This window comes from Notolabrus celidotus, chromosome 22 (genome assembly GCF_009762535.1).
Source record: "Notolabrus celidotus isolate fNotCel1 chromosome 22, fNotCel1.pri, whole genome shotgun sequence".
In the NCBI taxonomy this organism is placed as follows: Eukaryota; Metazoa; Chordata; class Actinopteri; order Labriformes; family Labridae; genus Notolabrus; species Notolabrus celidotus.
Genome location: NC_048293.1, coordinates 3,349,628 through 3,368,678, shown reverse-complemented (window position 1 = coordinate 3,368,678; position 19,051 = coordinate 3,349,628). Strand labels below are relative to the sequence as shown.

At 40.8% G+C, this 19,051-nt stretch overlaps 2 protein-coding genes across 3 annotated transcripts in view; one reads left to right on the top strand and one right to left on the bottom strand.

Moving 5' to 3' along the window:
• Positions 1-268: 268 nt before the first annotated feature.
• Positions 269-5,307, bottom strand: myct1b (myc target 1b). Of its 2 annotated transcripts, none has more exons than XM_034674405.1 (2): positions 5,188-5,307; positions 269-1,388 (listed from the first exon to the last, which is right to left on the bottom strand). In XM_034674405.1, the coding sequence occupies exon 2, from the start codon at positions 1,381-1,383 to the stop codon at positions 889-891; it is 495 nt and encodes a 164-aa protein (XP_034530296.1). In that variant the 5' UTR covers positions 1,384-1,388; positions 5,188-5,307; the 3' UTR covers positions 269-888. The 2 variants fall into 2 exon arrangements, with proteins under 2 accessions (XP_034530296.1, XP_034530295.1); XM_034674404.1 differs by lacking the exon at positions 5,188-5,307 and adding an exon at positions 2,442-2,568.
• The window catches only part of syne1b (spectrin repeat containing, nuclear envelope 1b), a 94,738-nt gene continuing 80,938 nt past the window's right edge, over positions 5,252-19,051 (top strand). Inside the window, exons 1-3 of the mRNA XM_034674401.1 lie at positions 5,252-5,381; positions 7,075-7,360; positions 17,787-17,848. Coding sequence (XP_034530292.1) covers positions 7,294-7,360; positions 17,787-17,848 — 129 coding nt within the window. The 5' untranslated portion in view covers positions 5,252-5,381; positions 7,075-7,293. The remainder of the gene's footprint in view (positions 5,382-7,074; positions 7,361-17,786; positions 17,849-19,051) is intronic.

The following is a 19,051-nucleotide window of genomic DNA, read 5'->3' as shown; positions in this document are numbered from 1 at the left end:
CGCATCTAAAAAGGGGGTTTCTTTCATACTGGCAACCTCTAAAGGCGTACCCCAGCTTTGTAATTTAAGTTAAATTGACATTCTTGACACAAGTGATGGATTGACTGTACTACCTCCTACATTGTCATTATCATTATCCTTATGAGGTGTCAGATTTCACCAAAGCTACCCTCCTTCTCACATGAGTGACCTGTGCTGAAGCAATAGAGTCATTATGAACATATAAGTTAGTTTCTAATATCAATGATTCAACAAAAGCACAAGGACCTAAAATCGTAAACATTTTTATTGTAATATAAGATATATAATCAATCACATGGTGTTTCCCTCTTCACGTGATCAAACTAACTCTATCCTCAGGCTCTCTGTACATCATGTGATACTCAGCAGCTGTTACAAAATACTACTATATATTAGCACTGCAATGAGCTAGTACAAGACTGATTGAGTCCACTTTACAGCAAATATGCCAAACATATAAAGGGTATGCTACTTACTTCTATTTTATATCATTGTGTACCAAAATACTCTTTAATTTTGGTCAAAAAAGGACATCTGAAGGCATCACAAGGGACATTTTCTTTTATATTTTGTGACTTATGGATGAAAACAGTGAATGAATGAATAGAGGGACTAATATACACATTAATCTGTTGTAAAAACTGACATTAGTTGCACCCTAGATTGAAGTGTAATAATATAATACTGAGCTGCTGAGGCTTCTTATTCAGTCAGGATAGTCTGCTTTAAACTGGAAGGTGTTACAAAAAGGTGTGATCTCTCAAAAAATCTGTTCCTTTTTTAAGAGCAAAGCGGGGACAGAGAGTCCTATGTAATCCCAGAGTATTTTTCTCCCTCTTCAGTTCTTGTTGTTTAACATGGACACACTCAGGTGCATGTTTCTTCAAAGGCGTGGATGACACTGTCATATGCCGGAGGGGGAGTCTGTGAGGGCAGGAATCCTTTTAGTCCATTGCCGCCCAACCAGAAGGAGTGCCTCTTGTTTGGCACAAGGGATGCTGAATCTGATGAGTTTGAGGCTGCCGTGTCCTCAGACATGTTGGCCTGAGTGTCCTCTCCCATCCCCTCCAGACTCGCCCTGCTCCTCTTGGCCTGTGGGCGAAAGGTGGAGGTCTCTATGCCGGGCTTCAGCCCCAGAGGTCCCACTGGCTCCAGAGACGGCTGCCTGTAGACACTCAGAAAAGTGCTCCTGTAAAGGCCAATTTGGCCGCCTGAGGGGTTTTGTGATCTCGAAGACCGCTTTTTAGACCGTCTGGTGATCTTGGCGGTGGCCTGCCGCCTGGAAGCCCAGGTCAGCAGGACGTAGACCATGGCACCCAGCAGAAGGCCCACAAGCACAGATAGACAGAAGGCGAGAATCATATCGCCTGGAAGAGAGGGGAACAAATCAATGCAGAGTGTCATGAAAGGGGAAGCAGAGGTTTAAAAAAAAAAGTAACTGGAAATGTTTTGTAGCCCAGAACAGGACGCATTGTGTTTTCCTTAAAATGAGGAAGATTGCTTTGCCAGATGGCTGTTTGAGCAGAATTTAAGTTAGGAATAAATCCTATTAGCACTGACAAGGAGCTGTTGCATCAGCTTTCTAAAGCACATATCATTCTTTGCAATACGTGCCAGAAGTGTTTCAGGGAATTTTGTTCTTTGTATTGATTTTTATGGCCGGGTACTGCTATACCAGGCACAATGTTATATAAAAATCTTACATCATACTTGTGTGGAGGTTCGCTGTCTATGAAGTATCTTTGTGCTCAGACGCAAACTGAACATACCACCGGTGCGATGCATGAAAAGAATGACTGTCTACTTTTTTAAAGATTGTGGAAATGGATATCGACTGCAAAAGTTTTCTGTCTTCACGCAAAAACTTTTGGGAGATATGTGAATCACGGTGCTTTGTATGAGACATTTAGGCAGAAACTAAAATAAGATGTAGAAGTGAAACTAACTTTTATGATTTTGAATTGTAAAAAATCTAAATAAATTAAGATAGTCACATAGGATGATGTATAAAGTGGAATAGAACATAAATTGCATAATGGTAAAAATGTTACTTAGCAGTTACAGTGCAAAGACATAAGCTAATGGCTCCAGTAACCCTGGATTTAAATGATTGGAAATAAGCTTCTAATGGAAACTGCAGTTATAAAGGCTGAAGACTTTTTCTCAGGAAATTAGTTCCAAAATGTGGTGGTCTGGATGGTATATGTCAACATTGTAATAGGATTTATTCAAGTCCTTAATTGAGCACTTTATTTTGAGGCAGATGTTGATTTTCTAAATGTAGAGACATAAGTCTGAGAATAATGAGTATTTAGAAAGCCAGTTTCAGAAAACAGAAGGATCCAACATGACTTCGCTTTAGAATACAACATAAGAAATATTCAGGATCCTCACAGGAAACCAAACACACACAAACTCACCTAGATTGAAAGACTTTAGTATCTCCAAAATGGGATGTGTTTCATTTTGTGCCATAATTCCACCATAAGCTTGTGTTATATTCCACAGTCTTGGAACACTCAAATGAACACTGAGCTTTTTCCAAGACAGACTTTGCTTTTTTTCCCCCCTCTACAGTGTTCTGTATGGCGGAAACTTCGCTGTCATGCTTCCTTCCCTCTCTGGCTTTAAAATTAGCAAGTGCATTGCTTATCTGTGTGGGACATAACACGGGGAAACAGGGTTGTTTCCTTTTGCATCATTTCCTCAGGATCAATACTTTTTAACAATGGCTTTATTGGCCTCAGTTAAGTTGTGTTTGTGGTGTTCTTTTGCAGCTACACCACATATATTTGCTGGGACTTAAAAAAAAGTCAGAGCAAAGACAATGTTTTAAGGGTCTTGACAGGGTTCTGGATAAGCTAAACTATGAAACCTAACCATCCACCAGAGAGTCTGCAGGCTGTCAAGCTCTCAGTCTCTGTGGGGATTTCCTTCAATTGTTGCAGTGTTCCCAGTTCACCTCAGCACTCACAGTCTTCAGGCTGACGTGACCACAAACCAGCCTTCTACAGCTCAGCTGATACACTATACTAACGCAACTAGTCCCTTTATAAAATGATCCTATTATGCATTTTCATGAAGCTACAATAAAGCAGAACCTTCACTACACAAGTACAAGCATATTTTTAGAGCTGAATGTTTGACTTTTTTTACTTAAGGGTGTCCAGCAGGTGGCGCTGAAGTACTTAAAACGAACATCCACCTTGCACACTGCAGCATTGCACACTTCACAGCTGCTCTGATATGAATTACACAGCAGAATTGAACATCACTCAAGAAATATGAATTCAGCTGCAAAAAGCTCTGTAACTGTGGCTGTTACTGTTCTCCAACTTAAATTTAAGACATGGGGTGTTGAATGGAAAGTTTTCAGTTCAGAGTAAAATAGAAAGTCAGAGTAATTCTTATTATTTTTTCCTTTTTAAATACAGAGTCAGGGCCATGATGGTAAAAAGTAGCCTAAATAGATACTTTAAATAACATTTGCGGTCAATATAATTTCACCACAGATTTCTCTCAGAACCCTGACTGTCATGCCGTGTTTTGGAATCATACAAATAACCTTTCTTCCATTTATAACATTTGGTGACTGACTCACTTTGTGCAAACCTCCCATTATTAGGAACCCCTGGCATCCTAGGAAAAACCTTCTCACTCAAAAGTACAGCAGGAGGTCATGTGACCCTTTATTAATGACCTAACTGGGTTGTGGTCCAGATGGCATGTAGCCCTTTCCCTCTCCATTGGAGGGCTTTTCCTAATTAATTTAAGAGAGAGAGAGAGAGAGAGAGGGAGAGAGAGAGAGAGAGAGAGAGAGAGAGAGAGAGAGAGAGAGAGACAAAGCAGGTGTGATGCTTTAGAGGGATTTTCCACGACCCCAACCAAAAACATCATACTCTATTTCTTTATTTCTTTATTTATTGGGATCCCCATTAGCTTCCACATTGTGGTTGCTAGTCTTCCTGGGGTCCACATAACATAACAAAAACAAAAATAACAATTATTTAAAATCACACATTATCCATAAAACAAAGATGGAATAGCAGCCAATTATAAAAATCAAGAATGAAAATGAAATATAAACTAAGTATCTGAGCAAATAAACGATCAGTAGCATTAAACTACAAAATAATGGAAACAAAAACAAAATTGCCACAAACACATGGCACCAAAAATTAATAGAACAAAGAATTTCAAAACAGTCTTTGGATAAAGCATCGACAAAGATTTAACCATTAAAGCAACATTTTACAATTTATAATTTAGTACATATGCGCAGGGGCGTCGTAGTGGGGGGAAAAGTGGGACTGACTTCCTTTGAACCGCAGCTGTCTGTCAGCAGCAGGCAGCTCCTGGTGTGCTGAGTGGACAGCGGCTGCAGAACAGACCGTGAGCCTTGATCAATCAATGTGGATGCACGATTAATAAGTTAAAAACACATATACAATGGGCTATTAGTGTGATTCAAACAGCTGTCTATGCATAAAAACACTTGTCATTGTCATATTTTCATAGCTTCAAGTGTGGCTGAATCTGATTAAAAGTAAATTGCAGGTTTCTTAGAGTTTTATTTACTTCATGAGGTTAGATTATATCAAATAATTCCCCCTTGTTGTTATTCAACAAGTCACTTGGCTTCATGTGATCTTGTTTAAAGAGGTGGACAGTCTGAAGGTCAATATTGTGCAGTTACATTTAGAGAAATTGTAAAAAAATAATAATATTGATATGTAGCTTAGATTTTATTTTTAAGCATATATTTTTGTGTAATGCAAATAAATTAGTATTATAGCAGCAATGTTATATTTTGTAGGGTTGGCTGTGGTGATGGGGCCCACTGAGATATCTTTTCTGGGGGCCCAGAATTCCTGGTGACGCCCCTGCATATGCTATATGACTAAGACACATCCTCATCTATCTATCTATCTATCTATCTATCTATCTATCTATCTATCTATCTATCTATCTGTCTATCCTCTTCTCCATTTATTTTAGGTTGTTTCATGACATAATATCACAGAGTGTTGCAGTTGAACAAGGGTCAGGATAGGGTCACTCTTGGGTACCATAAACAAACCCAGGCAGGACACCGGGGATTCCTCTCTACTCGTCCAAACACTGAACCCTTTTGTCCCCAAAAATAAGGAACTAGCTCACACATATCCGACCCCTCCTTCTCTAATTTGTGTTTCCAGTCGCTCTTCTTCTACAACAACTTCTTCTTGCGATTACAACAAACTTCACTTTACGCCACCATGTTTCATTTTCACCGTTACCATTGGCAACAAGGAAACACACGCACCAGAGAGAGAGACACTTCCTGTGTTTAGTTCTCGTGCGCTGCAGTCCTGAACGGGGTAAGACGAAAAGTCAGATGCAACTTTTGATTACAATGATGTTCTTATGTTTGCATGTAGGTTGTTGAAGTAAGCGCTGAGTATCATATTCAAACTTTAAAGTTAGTTGAGTTTGTTGTGTTCAACTTCTTCGAATTGAACTCGTGCACCAGCACCGCTCCATTCAAACAGCTATACAGGTATTTCACTCTGTCTGGTGAATTATATGTGTGTTTGAAATCCTCCTGATATCATAGTTTGTCCACAACTAGCATACAAGTTATTAACAGTCGACTACACACCTTCTTGGGCTAATTTCGACAAATTTTCACACGAAATTTGACTTCCTTTTTGGTAGTCCTTGATATTTCAGTTCTCACCATGAGGAAGTTCAGTTTTATTTTAAAATGTATTATAGTTTTGGTTAGCTACTTCACTTTTAGGCCGTGCAATATATAATTAATTAGCTGTTGTTTTTAGCATCTATTGTAGTTGCATGTGACTTCCTGTACATTTCTCACATACAGACAATGAATGAGTTATATTTATGAGTCTAATGTTCATGTTCTTTATCAGCTATAGCAGGGGTGTCAAACTCATGTCTGTTCAGGGGCCACAGACAGCCCAAGTTGATCTGAAGTGGGCTGGACCAGTAAAATCATAACATAATAACCAATAAATAATGACAACTCTACATTCCCCCTTTGTTTTAGTGCAAAAAAGTTTGAGTACATTCTGAAAATGTTCACATTTAATGAATCATCTTTCTACATAAACAGCTGTTGCATTTTTTGCCATGATGAGTCTCATAGTGGGGTCGAATATTTTACTCTTTAAGCCCTGAAACCTGCTGTGAACACACCAAACACAGGTTACCCATTCACCTTACACAGAGTGTAATGTTTACTGCAAAAGGACAGATAGATTATATTAATGAAGAAGGTAAAGTTGATTATTTTGGACCCCTCAGCTCCAGCAGGAACAGCTTGCTTGCTGGACAGTGTTGTATGAAGGGGTGTAGTGCACTATGATTTTATGCAACCCCCAGAGGACAGATTTGAAATACTAGTTACTTTTATTGAAAAATTACAGTTAATGTCTTCTCTGTTATTTTTTCACTTTGCAAAGTCGTTCCGTGGGCCAGATTGGAACCTCAGGCTGGCCAGTTTCAGGCCGCACATTTGACACCCCTGAGCTTTAGCATTTGATAAAAGCATTATGTCTTAGGAATGAAAGCACAGGTGTTTTTAATTGCATTAACGATGGCTGCACCCCATTTAGGTAACCCAGTTTCTGAACTTTTTGTCCTATAATTGTTCACTTACTAAGATTTCATAGAAACACTAAATGGAATGGGGCCACCTTTAATTGTTTTATTCACACCTGTGCCTGTAGTGTTATATTAAACTTATTGTATTAAATATTCCTTTCATTTTATTTTGCAACCATGAAAAGTTCGGGTGGAGTACAAAAATATCAATGAAAGCAGTCACTTGCAAATGATGGTAATTCGTCAGTGACTATGCCAAGTCCAAACATTCTTTTGTATGGAGTACATTAATTAAGTACATTACATTAATTAATTAATTAATTGGTTCAATAATGAGGTCTTTAACCCTCTGACATGTGAGTGTAGTGAGCAGCTGGTGTAGTAAACACTGCTCGTGGATAGGTGTGGCCTCAGCTGAAACCTTGACATACTCCTCCTTTGCAGGCAATGAAAGGAAGACCTGCTTCTATTGGACGGTAAACCTGCTTGTCCCTGCATGAAACCTGAGATTCAATTGGACCTGGTCCTGCAGTGAGATTAGAAAGAGAAGAAGAGAGACAGAGAGGGAGGGGCAGAGGGGATGTCCCACTCAGGACAGTTGTGAAGGATCCTCTGCTCTCAGCATCAGTGACCCACCTTGTCAGACTGCTGCGTCGAGACAACATGGCCTCTCCAAGGCACTTAGGTCGAGGGTCTGTGGACATCGCAAATGTGATGCAAAAGCTGCAGGGTAAGTGTCACTTTATTACTCAGCTGGTTTACGGAACAAAACCTTCCCTCCTCCTGCGCTGCTGCACTGAAATATTGTGCTGATTCAATACCTGGGCTGTGTGCCCATCTGAAGTTTGCCAGCTTCTGCAAAGCAGGATGCTGCTCACACACATGCTTACACACACACTCACAGACAGACTTACTCTCATGGAAACAATCAAGCATTCAGTTAGAAAACGTCAGCAAAATTAAATTATTTTCATTATTACTGGGATTATAATAACTGAGGTACTGCCAGTTAAAGGTCTGTCTCCTCTCGGTGTGTGTAATCTGTTTTGCAAGTAAAGACTGAAATAGTTACAGAATGCAGAAAGTCTCATTATTAAATATGTTTATAAGGATGTGATTTGGCTCTCCTAGATTACTTAAAGCCTCTGAAACAATAAAAAAAGAATTACTTTATTTGGGAAATTTATTTGCACATGGTGCCTTTGATTTTTCTCCAATGGCACATAATCTAGTTTGACATAATGAGAAAATGAATGTTCTCTCATGAAATATCTCATGACCAACCAAAAAAAAAAGACACTTCATTGTTTGGCAGCCTAGATTAGACTATAAATGAGTTATTTGGAGGAATGTGACTTGCTTTATTTAGAGAATTCAACTCTGCAAGCTCGGTTTGTCTTCACAATTTAAAGTCAGATTTTCTGCAGAAGTCAAGGAGACATGTTTTCTTACCATGTCATTATCCCAGTAGCATGCCTTTTAAATGTATCTGTCTGTCAGCACAGACGGCTTAATGGAGATGACATTTTTAAACTTTTTTCCTTGAAAAGGCTTATCTATGTTTGATCACTTCTGAGAAATTCTGAAGTTTTTATCCAAGTCTTGTGTAAAGAGTCAGCTCCTTGATTTGATTGTGTCTTTGTTAAGCCGGCCAAAGATCATCTGCTACATTTCGTCCGGTCTGAGTCTTGACATGAGATACTGGCTCGCATCAACTGTGGCTTCATGAATGCACAGACAAAGCTCTGAACCAGACTAAAACCTGACACCCTTTCTGCCCTTGGTAAGAGAATAGATCGATAGCGGGAGTCTCTCTTCGTTGGTATCCCCCTTTTGTTACAAGGGCATTAGGCTACTACCATCACTACACGAGTCTGGTAGATTCTGGCATCCGCTGTGTCTCAGTTCAGATATTTCTAGGTGTACAGTACAGCAGGAAATACTTCACATTTGGCTTGTTACCATAGAGACAGTTATGAAACTTTTGTCTGTGGTTGTGCCAGTGTTGCCCAGTTCCTGCTCTAGAGGCACTTTGCTTCCTGTGCACTGCAAAGTTATTTCCATCTCATTATCAATGAGATCAGACCATGAGTGTGAAATGCGTCTTGACTAATAACACCTGCCGTTTGGGCGTGATCTCATTTTGACGTCCTGGCGTGAAGCAGGATGTCAAACTAAAGCATAAAGAGTGTGCAGAAGACACAGAGGGATGTTCATGTTTTAGATCCTGTTCAGAGTCAGTGATTGAATCAAACTTCATACCGAACCAAGAAAGAGGAAGCATATCAACCCAGGTTTCGTTATCCTGCACTCAATTCAGGGTCTTTTAAGGTTGATTTTAAGGTTGTTTTTTCAGAGTCCATGATACTTTTTGATAGCATAGCAGTTATTGTATTTGCAGTAAGTCCTCACAAGATCTTCTGCAGCCACAGAAACTATCACACAAATAAGAAAATAAACAACGCAGCCTTTTTAAACTACACTTTATGGACAAAAGTATGTGACCAAACCATAGACTGTATAAATAATGGACGTAGTATCCGTGACGTCACCCATCTGTTCCTGAGCGCTGTTTTGAAGCCAATCAACAGCGGCAGCCATATTGGAAATGCGGAACTCAACCAGGAATAGTGTGAGGTAAAGAGGCGGAGTTTGAGCCTCCTCGTCAACAGCTATGTGTTCCCGACTGGGAGTCAAGTCAGTCATGTCCTTATTTGGGCAAAAACTTGTAATCTTAATATCTTATGAACCGTCACGTTAGAAAAAAATTCACCCCCCGTACAGTGTGTGCTGATAGAGAGATTAGCTATGTAGAGCCAAGCTGTTTTTTGAACCAGACTGTAAACATGTTTATTAATGCTGCAAAGATCGTCTTTTTTGAATTAGTGTGTATGTGGTTTCTGGTGTTTCTGCAGCCAGCCTCAAGTGGATTCTTGATGAATTGCAGTTTATAACACTTCAGCATGGGCTTCATAGTTTGAGGTTGCCGCTTGGACCACACCTGTTAATCATTGAATTCAGGCCAATTATCTCCAGTGAAGGGTAATCTTAATGCTTCAGCATGCTAGGACATTTTGGACAATGCTACACTTCCAACTTTGTGGCAACAGTTTGGGGAAAGCTTTTTTCTGCTCCATCATGACTTTACCCCAGTGCACAAAGCACAGACTATAAATTCATGGTTTGATGAGTTTGGTGTGGAATGAACTTGACTGGCGCACACAGAGCCCTGACCTTAACCCCATCCAGCACCTTTAGGATGAACTGGAACAGAGATTTCGAGCCGGGCCTTTTTCTGAATGGGCACAAATTCCCATAGAAACACTCCAAAGTCTTGTAGAAAGACTTCCAAGAAGAGTGGAAGCTGTTATTGCTGCAAAATGGGAACCAACTCAATGTTAATGTATGTTTTTTAATATAATGTCATCACAGTCCCTGTTGGTGTAATGGTCAGGCGTCCGAATACTTTTGTCAATGTAGTGTATGCACCAAAAATATGGTTAGGCTTTTATGTGCAAACTCTCCCCCCATTTCAAACAACATCTGAAAACCTCTTTATTCATCATTTCCTTTTGTTAGCTGTCAGTTTCTCTGTGTTTGGTCTCATCCTTTACATCTTGTATTTCTTAATTCATTACTTTATTTTCACATCTCTGACATTTGACTATTTTTGGCTGACTTTTCTTGCTGTTAGACACATATTTGAGTTATTTATTTACTGTTTAATTGCATTTCACAGTGCACAATCTTCTTTTAAGCTGCCTGCTTTCACTTAACCTCCTGTACTTTACACAACACTGTAGAACTACGTCCACCTTTTTAAAAGGAGCTTTAAAAAATGGTTTAATTATTATTTTGATAGAATGACATCTTCGAATCTGTGGCTAAAAAGATTGAATAAAGTAGAAATATGAAGATAATAAGACAAAGATTTAATTTTCTTTTAATTATTTAATGTACCTTTTGTGCCCCGCTGTACAAAATCAGAAATATCACACAGCTGTAATATCCTGTGGGGGAGTTTCCACTGAACCGTGCATAGATGGCCAAATGTGCGATAAAAAGTGCCAGCCACTGTCGCATGTTTCAAGTCAGGAAGTGAAATCTGGTGTCATGTCACATCTGGAAGACATTACTGAGCCAGTCGTTATTGGTGCCCTGTAGAAGCCGTTTCTGCTGGTGATCAAACGTAGCTTCCTGTCTTTAAAGACATCCTGCAGAGACACTTCAGTCTCACTCTGACTTAACCAACAGTCCCTGAGGGAGATGAACTAAAGACACCTGCAAATGTGTAGTGTTGTGAAATCACTGATTACCTCACTAGTTTTGACTGTAAGAGTCTAAATGGAGAGTTTGAAGAAGAAGCATCCAGAAGCTAGGAAAATGAAAAGCATTTCTACTTGTTGCTGTAGTCATATCACAGTAATATCTGTCTGTCTGATTTCAGTTCTGCAACACTGATGTGTGTAGCAACACCCTGCAGCCTTGAATGCCCTCAGGCTACACTTGATGTGTGTTGGCTGCCTGGTGGAGTGTGCAAGACAAGCTTGCTTCTCTCATTATGCCGGGCTCTTGTGGGTTACTTGTGGGTTTCATTCTAGTGAAGGCTGCGTGTCAAACAGGAAGTGATGAAACAAAGTTGGTGAAGGTTTAGAGGTGACGTCTGAGACTCTGCAATCTAATCTTATGTCACAGACTGGCAGAGGAAAGGCTGTTAATGTGGATCATATTTTCACTGAAGAAACAAGGGTTAACATGTTGCTATTGCATTATTGACACACAAACAGAGATACATACAAGAAGTAAAAGTCAGACAAAGTGTTGGAAAAGTTTATAATAATACTGTTGTATTAGTGTGATCATTCATCCACTACAGAAAAGTCTCCTGGCTCTCTCCTCCACACTAAACGCTGACATTTTGAACAAACAGGGCAGAGGCCCCTCAGCACTGACTGAATCAATTACTGTACATTCTTAGTGATTACTTAAATGTGAAATGTCATATCTTTTTTTAGCCTTTTGGCTTCCTGGCAGAAGTTATCAAGTGGCCGAATATGGAAGAGAATAACATTACAATCTACAGACAGTCATAAAATAGCCATCACAACTTATTCAGATTGGACGTATTCCCGGACCAATGGGCCAAAAATATCCAAATAACATGTTTTGGATAACATTATTTCATTATATCAGTCTGGGATACCTACAGAGTAGCTTTGCAGATCTTAAACCAGCGCCTCAATTTAGCACTTTTCAGCCTCTGCCTGGAACACTTCACAAAATGACCTAAAGTTATGCCTTTACCACAGACGGTTTAATAAATGGACGTAGTATTTGTGACATCACCCATCCGTTTCTGAAGCCCTGTTTTGAAGCCTGTTGTCGGCGGGTGCCATATTGGAAATGCTGAACTCAATTCAACTTCTGTCGAGCTAGTGTGAGGGAAAGAGGCGGGCCTTTAGCCTCTTTGCTAACAGCCTGTCAATCAAAACTTGTAAGTTCAATAATTTCATTAACATTCAACATTGTAACATTATATATATGTGTTACAATGCTGATCAGTATAATATGCCTCATTTCAAGTAGCAGTAAGCAACATCACCAATTGAATGGAAAAATCCTTTCACCACTCTCTGCTACTTCTATCACTCTACTCAGCCCCTTACACCAAATGATGATGATGCACCAAAGCTGTTGTTATGCAAACTGTCTGTTCCACTCAGCTAGTCAGAGGACAGAAACACTGACAGCTGATCATTATACATCTCAAAACCAGTTAAGAAGAAGCCACACAGCTGCTGAGTCCTCATCACCACAGAGGAGAGGAGAGGAGAGGAGAGGAGAGGAGAGGAGAGGAGAGGAGAGGACAGGAGAGGAGAGGAGAGGAGAGGAGAGGAAGCAAGAGAGAGGGAGAGAGAGAGGTGCCGACACAAGTCACGTAGAAGCAGAATGATGAAAGACTTTACAGAGTTGCTGTGATTGGCTAGTTACATTCAAGCTAACCCTGGTTGGTTGTTTAATTCAGACCAGATCAGTTTAAAAATAAAAACATACAACAATACAAAGAGGCGGCCGCTAACAGACACAGATCAGGCACACATTTATTTAAAGAAACATTGAATATTGTTGGTGACATGCAACTATCAACATTTTCTGTTGTGGGGCAGTGGTGGCCTAGTGGTCTAAGCGCCCCACAATCAGAGGCTACAGTCCTCGTCGCAGGGGTCGCCGGTTCAATTCCCGGCCGGTTGACCATTTCCTGCATGTCTTCCCCCACTCTCTACCCCCAACATTTCCTGTCTCTCTTCAACTGTCCTATCAAATAAAGGCAAAAAGCCCAAAAATGTAACTTAAAAAAAAAACATTTTCTCTTATAACCAAAATTCTAATTGAATAATGTTTCTCACTGTAGCTTTCAATTCTTAGAATCAGTGAATGTTTTATTTAACACCATTAATTTAAACTAACTTTACAAGCTCTAAAAAAATATACTTTTTATTAAAGCGGCTTCCAATTCTACAAATATTACCAATAATGGCCTGAAATTTCAGCTGTTAAAAGCTTGCAGCCAACCACTGAGGTCGAGCCATCCATTGTTAGAAATCTATTTTCAAACAGGAGGGCAGTGTAGTTACATCACAGGTGAGAGAAAGAGAAGCGTGCATGTTGTCAGCTGTAAGAGATGCTTCTACTCTACAGTGTCAGTCACAGCTGCCAGGAACAGACACGGATACAATCTCATGAGCACAGAGCCTCATTCCCACTTTGCTCCCAGCCAAGCTAACTCAGGCTGATTTGACTTGAGCTGTTCCACAAATGCCCACCTTCTTTTTGAATGACTCCATGTTTATTTCTCTTTATGTCTTTCTTTTTGAATAGGATATGAAAGTATTGTTTTGAAGGGGCAGGAAACCACTCAGAAAGTGATAAATCGTCACCGTCAAGGAGCCCTGAATAGGCCGCAATAGAATCATGTCTTGTTGGCTGTCAGAGCCTAAGTAGGCCTGCTCTTGACTAAATGGAACAACGAGAGAGTGAGTGGGCTTTCACAATGCTCCCAGGTGACCCACACAGGCCAGTGAAGCCAAGCACCTTTAGTGCAGCATTGCCAAAGGTATCATCTGTCCTAAGATCACCCTAAGTACTCCATTACTAACGTGAATGGCAGATGCTTTAGTGGTTGGATGCTGTATGTGGTGTTTGTTGCTGGGCTTTCCACTTTTAATTGCCACTCAGCTACCAGTGCTACATCAGGCTTAATTAAGTCAGTTGACTCGGACATAATGACTCAGTGATGGGGAGCTGTTTTACATAAGGGCTTCATGCTTGTCAGAGAATATCCAGGCCTGACCTACATATGTTCATCTTATTAATACACAAAGTAAACAGCACATACGTGGTGAGTTCAGGACTCTGGACAGCTCCATTGAAGCTGGATGGATTTGAGACTGAGCAGCTGGAATATTAGGGAAACTTAAAGCTTTCATTTACAAGCTTTTGTTGTTATTCAAAGATACTGTTGGGAGTTTTTAACTGGTTTTGAAGTAGTGTTACTCTTACATTGATGCCTCCTCATGAATATGCAACAAAATTAGATTATCAGAAATATGATTGGTTGATTCTTTACACTGGAGTTTAGTGCAGGTCGGATAATGTTTTGTCCTCATGGCTGACATTGGAGAAGGATTAGTGAAAAGACGTCCGTCCTTTGCTGAAGCATTATTTTAGATAGAGAAACCTTACAGTACAACCAGGGCTTTGCTAGGTAAAAGAGAATAATGACTATGAACAGGATTTAATGTTTGGGGTGTGAATGCTTCTCTGCTCTTTCAGGACAAAAGAGTGAAACTGTGTGTATATTTATGTTACTCAGACATTTATTGGGACACTAGAGCATCTGCAGGTCTGTGTTCTGCATGCTTTGGCAAGAGCCACATCTTTATGACAGTGGGTGACGGTGCTCATGGGAAATGCAGTTTTCATCCTTGGGAAAACACTACCGGTTTCATCTGAAGGGGTCAACAGAATCTACAGGAAATCTCCTCACAGTGCCTTTAAAGCCTTTAACCGTGAAGAACGTTTGGGCAGAATTGATTTTGGCCTCCCTTGTGGAAAAGCTGTACCTCTTATTCTCTTATGTCTTCGCTGATCTTGCCCCAGGAACACATGGTTTTGATATCAGCAGCAGCAGCATTCAAAGTGTCTGTCCTCCGTAGTTATCAAACCTTCAAACGATACACAGCTGCAGTTATTTTTGATGGAAACAGAAACAAAGGGAGCTCTTTTGCAGCAGGGAGTTTTCCTGGGTTGGACAATGTAGCATTGGGCGTTTTTTTGCTGCTGACCTTTTATCCTCTACTTGTGCTCGTGGGGCATCAGCACTATTTATAGGGCTTTAACTGACTGTTCTTTTAACATATTATGAAAGGCTACTTGAATATCAACACGTCAGAAAGCAGACCATAACTTTTAAAATCAAGCAAATACAACTAAATGCAGAGTGACTACTGAAAATGATATTTGTTATCCATGGCTAGTAAATAACTTAATAACAAGGTTAATGTTCTTAAATTTGTCTTCAGTGATATGCCAGTAACCCTGACCTTCTGTTTTGTTTTGGACTTGTCTCCTCATTAATAAACGTAAGCACCAATTGTAGTATTTTTTAAAAGCTTTTTGTTTTAAGTGCACGCTGCTGTCAACATGTTGTTAATGCTGCTACTTCTAACCTTTAGCTGTTTTGATGTAAGAGGGAAAAAAATCCATTCTCACCCAAATAGCTTTTCTGGGCCAGCTCCACCAGCGGTCTGTAGAGCAGTAATAATAGAAACACAAGCTCAGGCCTATTTTTAGTGTATCAGAAAAGCTTTTAGTTTGCCGGTGGTCTAAGAAGAATAAAGGGATGTTTCTGCAGGAGATGATGAAGTATGTAGTACAGTACCGTACGTATTCACTAGTGTGTGTTGTTTTCAGAGGAGTGTATAGAAAGGTCTGAGCTGAAGTGGTTCTTCTCCGTCCTGCAGGACAAAAAGGGATGTGCTTTAGAGCTTTTACATGGTACTGTGTGTGCAGTGGGAATCCCGAGGTGGGTGTGTCTGCCTTTGTCGTCACAATAGCATTGGCAGTGAGAGAGGGAGCAGGTGGTAGATGTCATTCACCAGCCTCAGCATTAATTATTAAGATTTGTAGCACCATGGTGAGCTTTGTGCAGCAGTCTTTTAATCTTATCCTGGCCTTCTTAATCAATGGGCCCATGGGGACTTAATACTGATTTAACAGCCGGATGGTTAAAAGATATAATTAGGAAAAATTTGAAACAGAAATTTATATTTTTGTCTGAGAGGTTGTTTTCTTTTTGAAAATGTGTCAGCCTTATTAAAGATTAGACAAATCTGACAGGCAAACACATCCCCCCTGCCCACCACACATACATGAATCGGGATAATGCAGGCAGCCAGAGCTGTGACATCATCGCCTCCTGCGTGCTGATTGGTGGAACCATGCATCTAACTGATCTCTCTCCAGCCTCAGACGGTACGATGATACAGCGAGTCAGTGCAGCGGGGGCTGTGCACATCCAAACAGGCATGGCTCCTCTGGATGATGGAAAAAGCACAGGAAGATGGAAGGATGGGATTGTAAATGACCCTGCCTGCTAGAGGTTTCTCCTCTGCTGCCTGTGTGAGTGTGTGTGTGTGTGTGAGTGTGCATGTGTGTGAGCGTGTGTGCCTGTGTGTGAGAGTGTCAGGGAGGAGGGGACGTTTTCATCCCAGCCTCCAGCAGCTCTTTTGCTTCCACCGGGGGAAGCCAGGCAGCCAGATCTGTTTTGCTTCCTGCTGGAGAGTGAAGGGGGAAAGGACAACTGTGTGACTCTGTGCTTGTTTTCCCACTGTGGATCTTATTTTCACTCATACATTTATGCACCCTGGAACTCATGAAAGGCGAAGGGAGAGAGCCGGAGAGTGGGTTGTAGAATGGCTCACATTAAGGATGTGTCTGTCAGGAAGACTTCTTTAAATCTGGTGACTGGATTCTTTCAGTATCTCCGTGGTAAGTAGGGCAGCAGCACTCTTCATCTCTCATCTGTGTGAGCATACGTAGCTAATCTGGGATAAAAATAGAAAAATAACATATGCTAATGTTTGTAGGTGATTCCCTGCTACATGAACTAGTTACAGTATAATATACTGCACACACACAGCTGTATGTGTGCTGAGTCTGTGTGTGTTTGTGTGTGTGTGCTATGCTTCAGTGGGCATCCCCTGTGCATCAGTGATGAAGCATTTGCCTGTAGGTTAGCATCAAGTCTTTGCTCCCTGTATAGTGTTCGCAGTGCTTCCTTAAACACGTGACCACTGTCTATATCTCAAAGGGTGGGTGTTTAAAAATGGCCACTCTGTGTGTATGTGCAGTGTGCAGCACTCTCCTGCCGGCATGCGTGACAGGGTGTTAGAAATCAGTCCACGACGCAACAACGGCACCACTATGGAAAAGAAATCAATTGTTTTGTCACACATGTTGCATAATGCATGAAGCAATGTGCCTGAATATATTAAGCAGACCACAAAAGAGGCTGGGAGTCACCCAAACAATCACGCATGTTAATACTGAACACAGCGATGGATTGCAGCATGTGTAGGCAGAAAGTCTCCCTCCACTCATTCTCTAATCTCCTCATATGACCTCTTTCTGAAAGCCCTCTTCAGGAGAATCTATTATGCGAGCACTAGCAGGCTTGTGATACTCGCATTGCAACATCTAATCTTTGCAGAAGTCATACTGAGGGACATGTTTGTTGCAGGGCTGCTGTAATGCTGCTCAATACCCCAGAAGCAGTGCGGACTAATGTGGCATTAGGTCAGATTATGGAGAAGTCCTACTGACGAACGGTAGTCATCAATATTTGATGTGTTCATGTTGATGTGGTAGCTATAAATCCAATCATATACACATCAGGAATCAATTAGCTGCCACTTTCTTGCGAAGCCAAGTCTGTTATCTCTGATCATCCAGTCCTATTGCATTCCAGTGTATTCCTCCCATATTGTATGAGTATGACCTTCCTCTGAAGTCTCAGGTGTGACACTCATGTCTAAAGTCAACAGCTGATCATGTGACCTCAATCTCATTTGTTTTTCTGTGCTTCTAATTTTCAGATGAGCAAGAGGCCGTGCAGAAGAGAACCTTCACAAAATGGATCAACTCTCATTTAGCAAAAGTAAGTGTGAATATTCCACCCATGCTCTCCTCTGCTTACACGTTACAGGCCGATGAGTAAATCACTTGACAGCGGCTGGAGATTTTACAGTCTCATATAAAAACAAATTGTCAGAGCAATTACATCACAAGTGAGTTGGAAGCTGTGCCATGATGGCCGACATCATCAGAGACACTTTGGCTGTTTTATTATTGCCGGGCATGATTATGCAGCTTCTCCCTGGTTAGTGGTATTTCAGGCTGCTGACCGGTCATCCCTGCTAAGGGACCTAACTTGATGATGAGCCATGCCATGCAACAGTAATGTCCCTTAATAACACTACACAAGATAATTGAATTTATCCAGTTAACTGAAAGTAATGGCACCATTTACCTTGTTCCTGAAGCACTTAAAACCAAATCATGTTCAATGGAAGATGGTTTGTTTATAATGATGTAATGATGGAGAAGGAACACACCCTCTGTGTAGTTTACCAACGAGTCTACTGTTTTCCTGAGAGGAGAAGCACCGAAAAGGTCATGCTGCTTGCTGCTTTCCCGAATAGATGACAGCACAGTCATGACATGAAGAGGCATCTTAGCGGGGCAGAGATGTTTTAAAATCCCTCACCAGGGGCGTTTGTGTACGAACAAGCCTCTACAGTGTTAGTGTAATGTCTTTATGTGGACATATGGGAGGTATGATGGAGCTTTTCAGAAACTGGTGTGTTTTAGCTTGAGTAGACTCGCTGTGTGTAAGTGTGTGGGCACTGTGTGTGTGTGTGGGTGTTTTGTTATTCATGTGAGTGAGTGTGTATTTGTGGACGGCATTGCCAGGGACGGGGATGAGGTGTGCAGATGGAGAGCAAGAGGGTGAGGACAAATCCCTGCAGGCAGTTGTCTACTTCTAACGCTCATGCATGTCAATGACAAGGCGCTGAGCACACAACAAGAACACATGCTCTCATGCTGCACTGCATCCCACTGAGACCCTTAATTAACAAGCTATATTTACCAGGGCAGAAGTAATGCTGCTTTAGTTATTGATTAACTTGAACATCAGTCACTCAATTCATTTAACATTATTATAGTCCATAAAATGATATAATATGGTCAAAACTGTTGATCAGTGTTTCTTAACTGGACTGGATCAATATAGAGCTATCTCTAGTCTTCTGACAACTCAAAGCACTTTTACATTACATGTCCCATACACTCATTCACA

Excerpts from the sequence above, each read along its gene's own strand:
- myct1b (XM_034674404.1), bottom strand. The coding sequence starts at position 2,496 with ATGGCACAAAATGAAACACATCCCATTTTGGAGATACTAAAGTCTTTC. Across the intron at positions 1,389-2,441 it reads ACTAAAGTCTTTCAATCTAG|GCGATATGATTCTCGCCTTC; the intron begins GTGAGTTTGTGT and ends CCTCTCTTCCAG.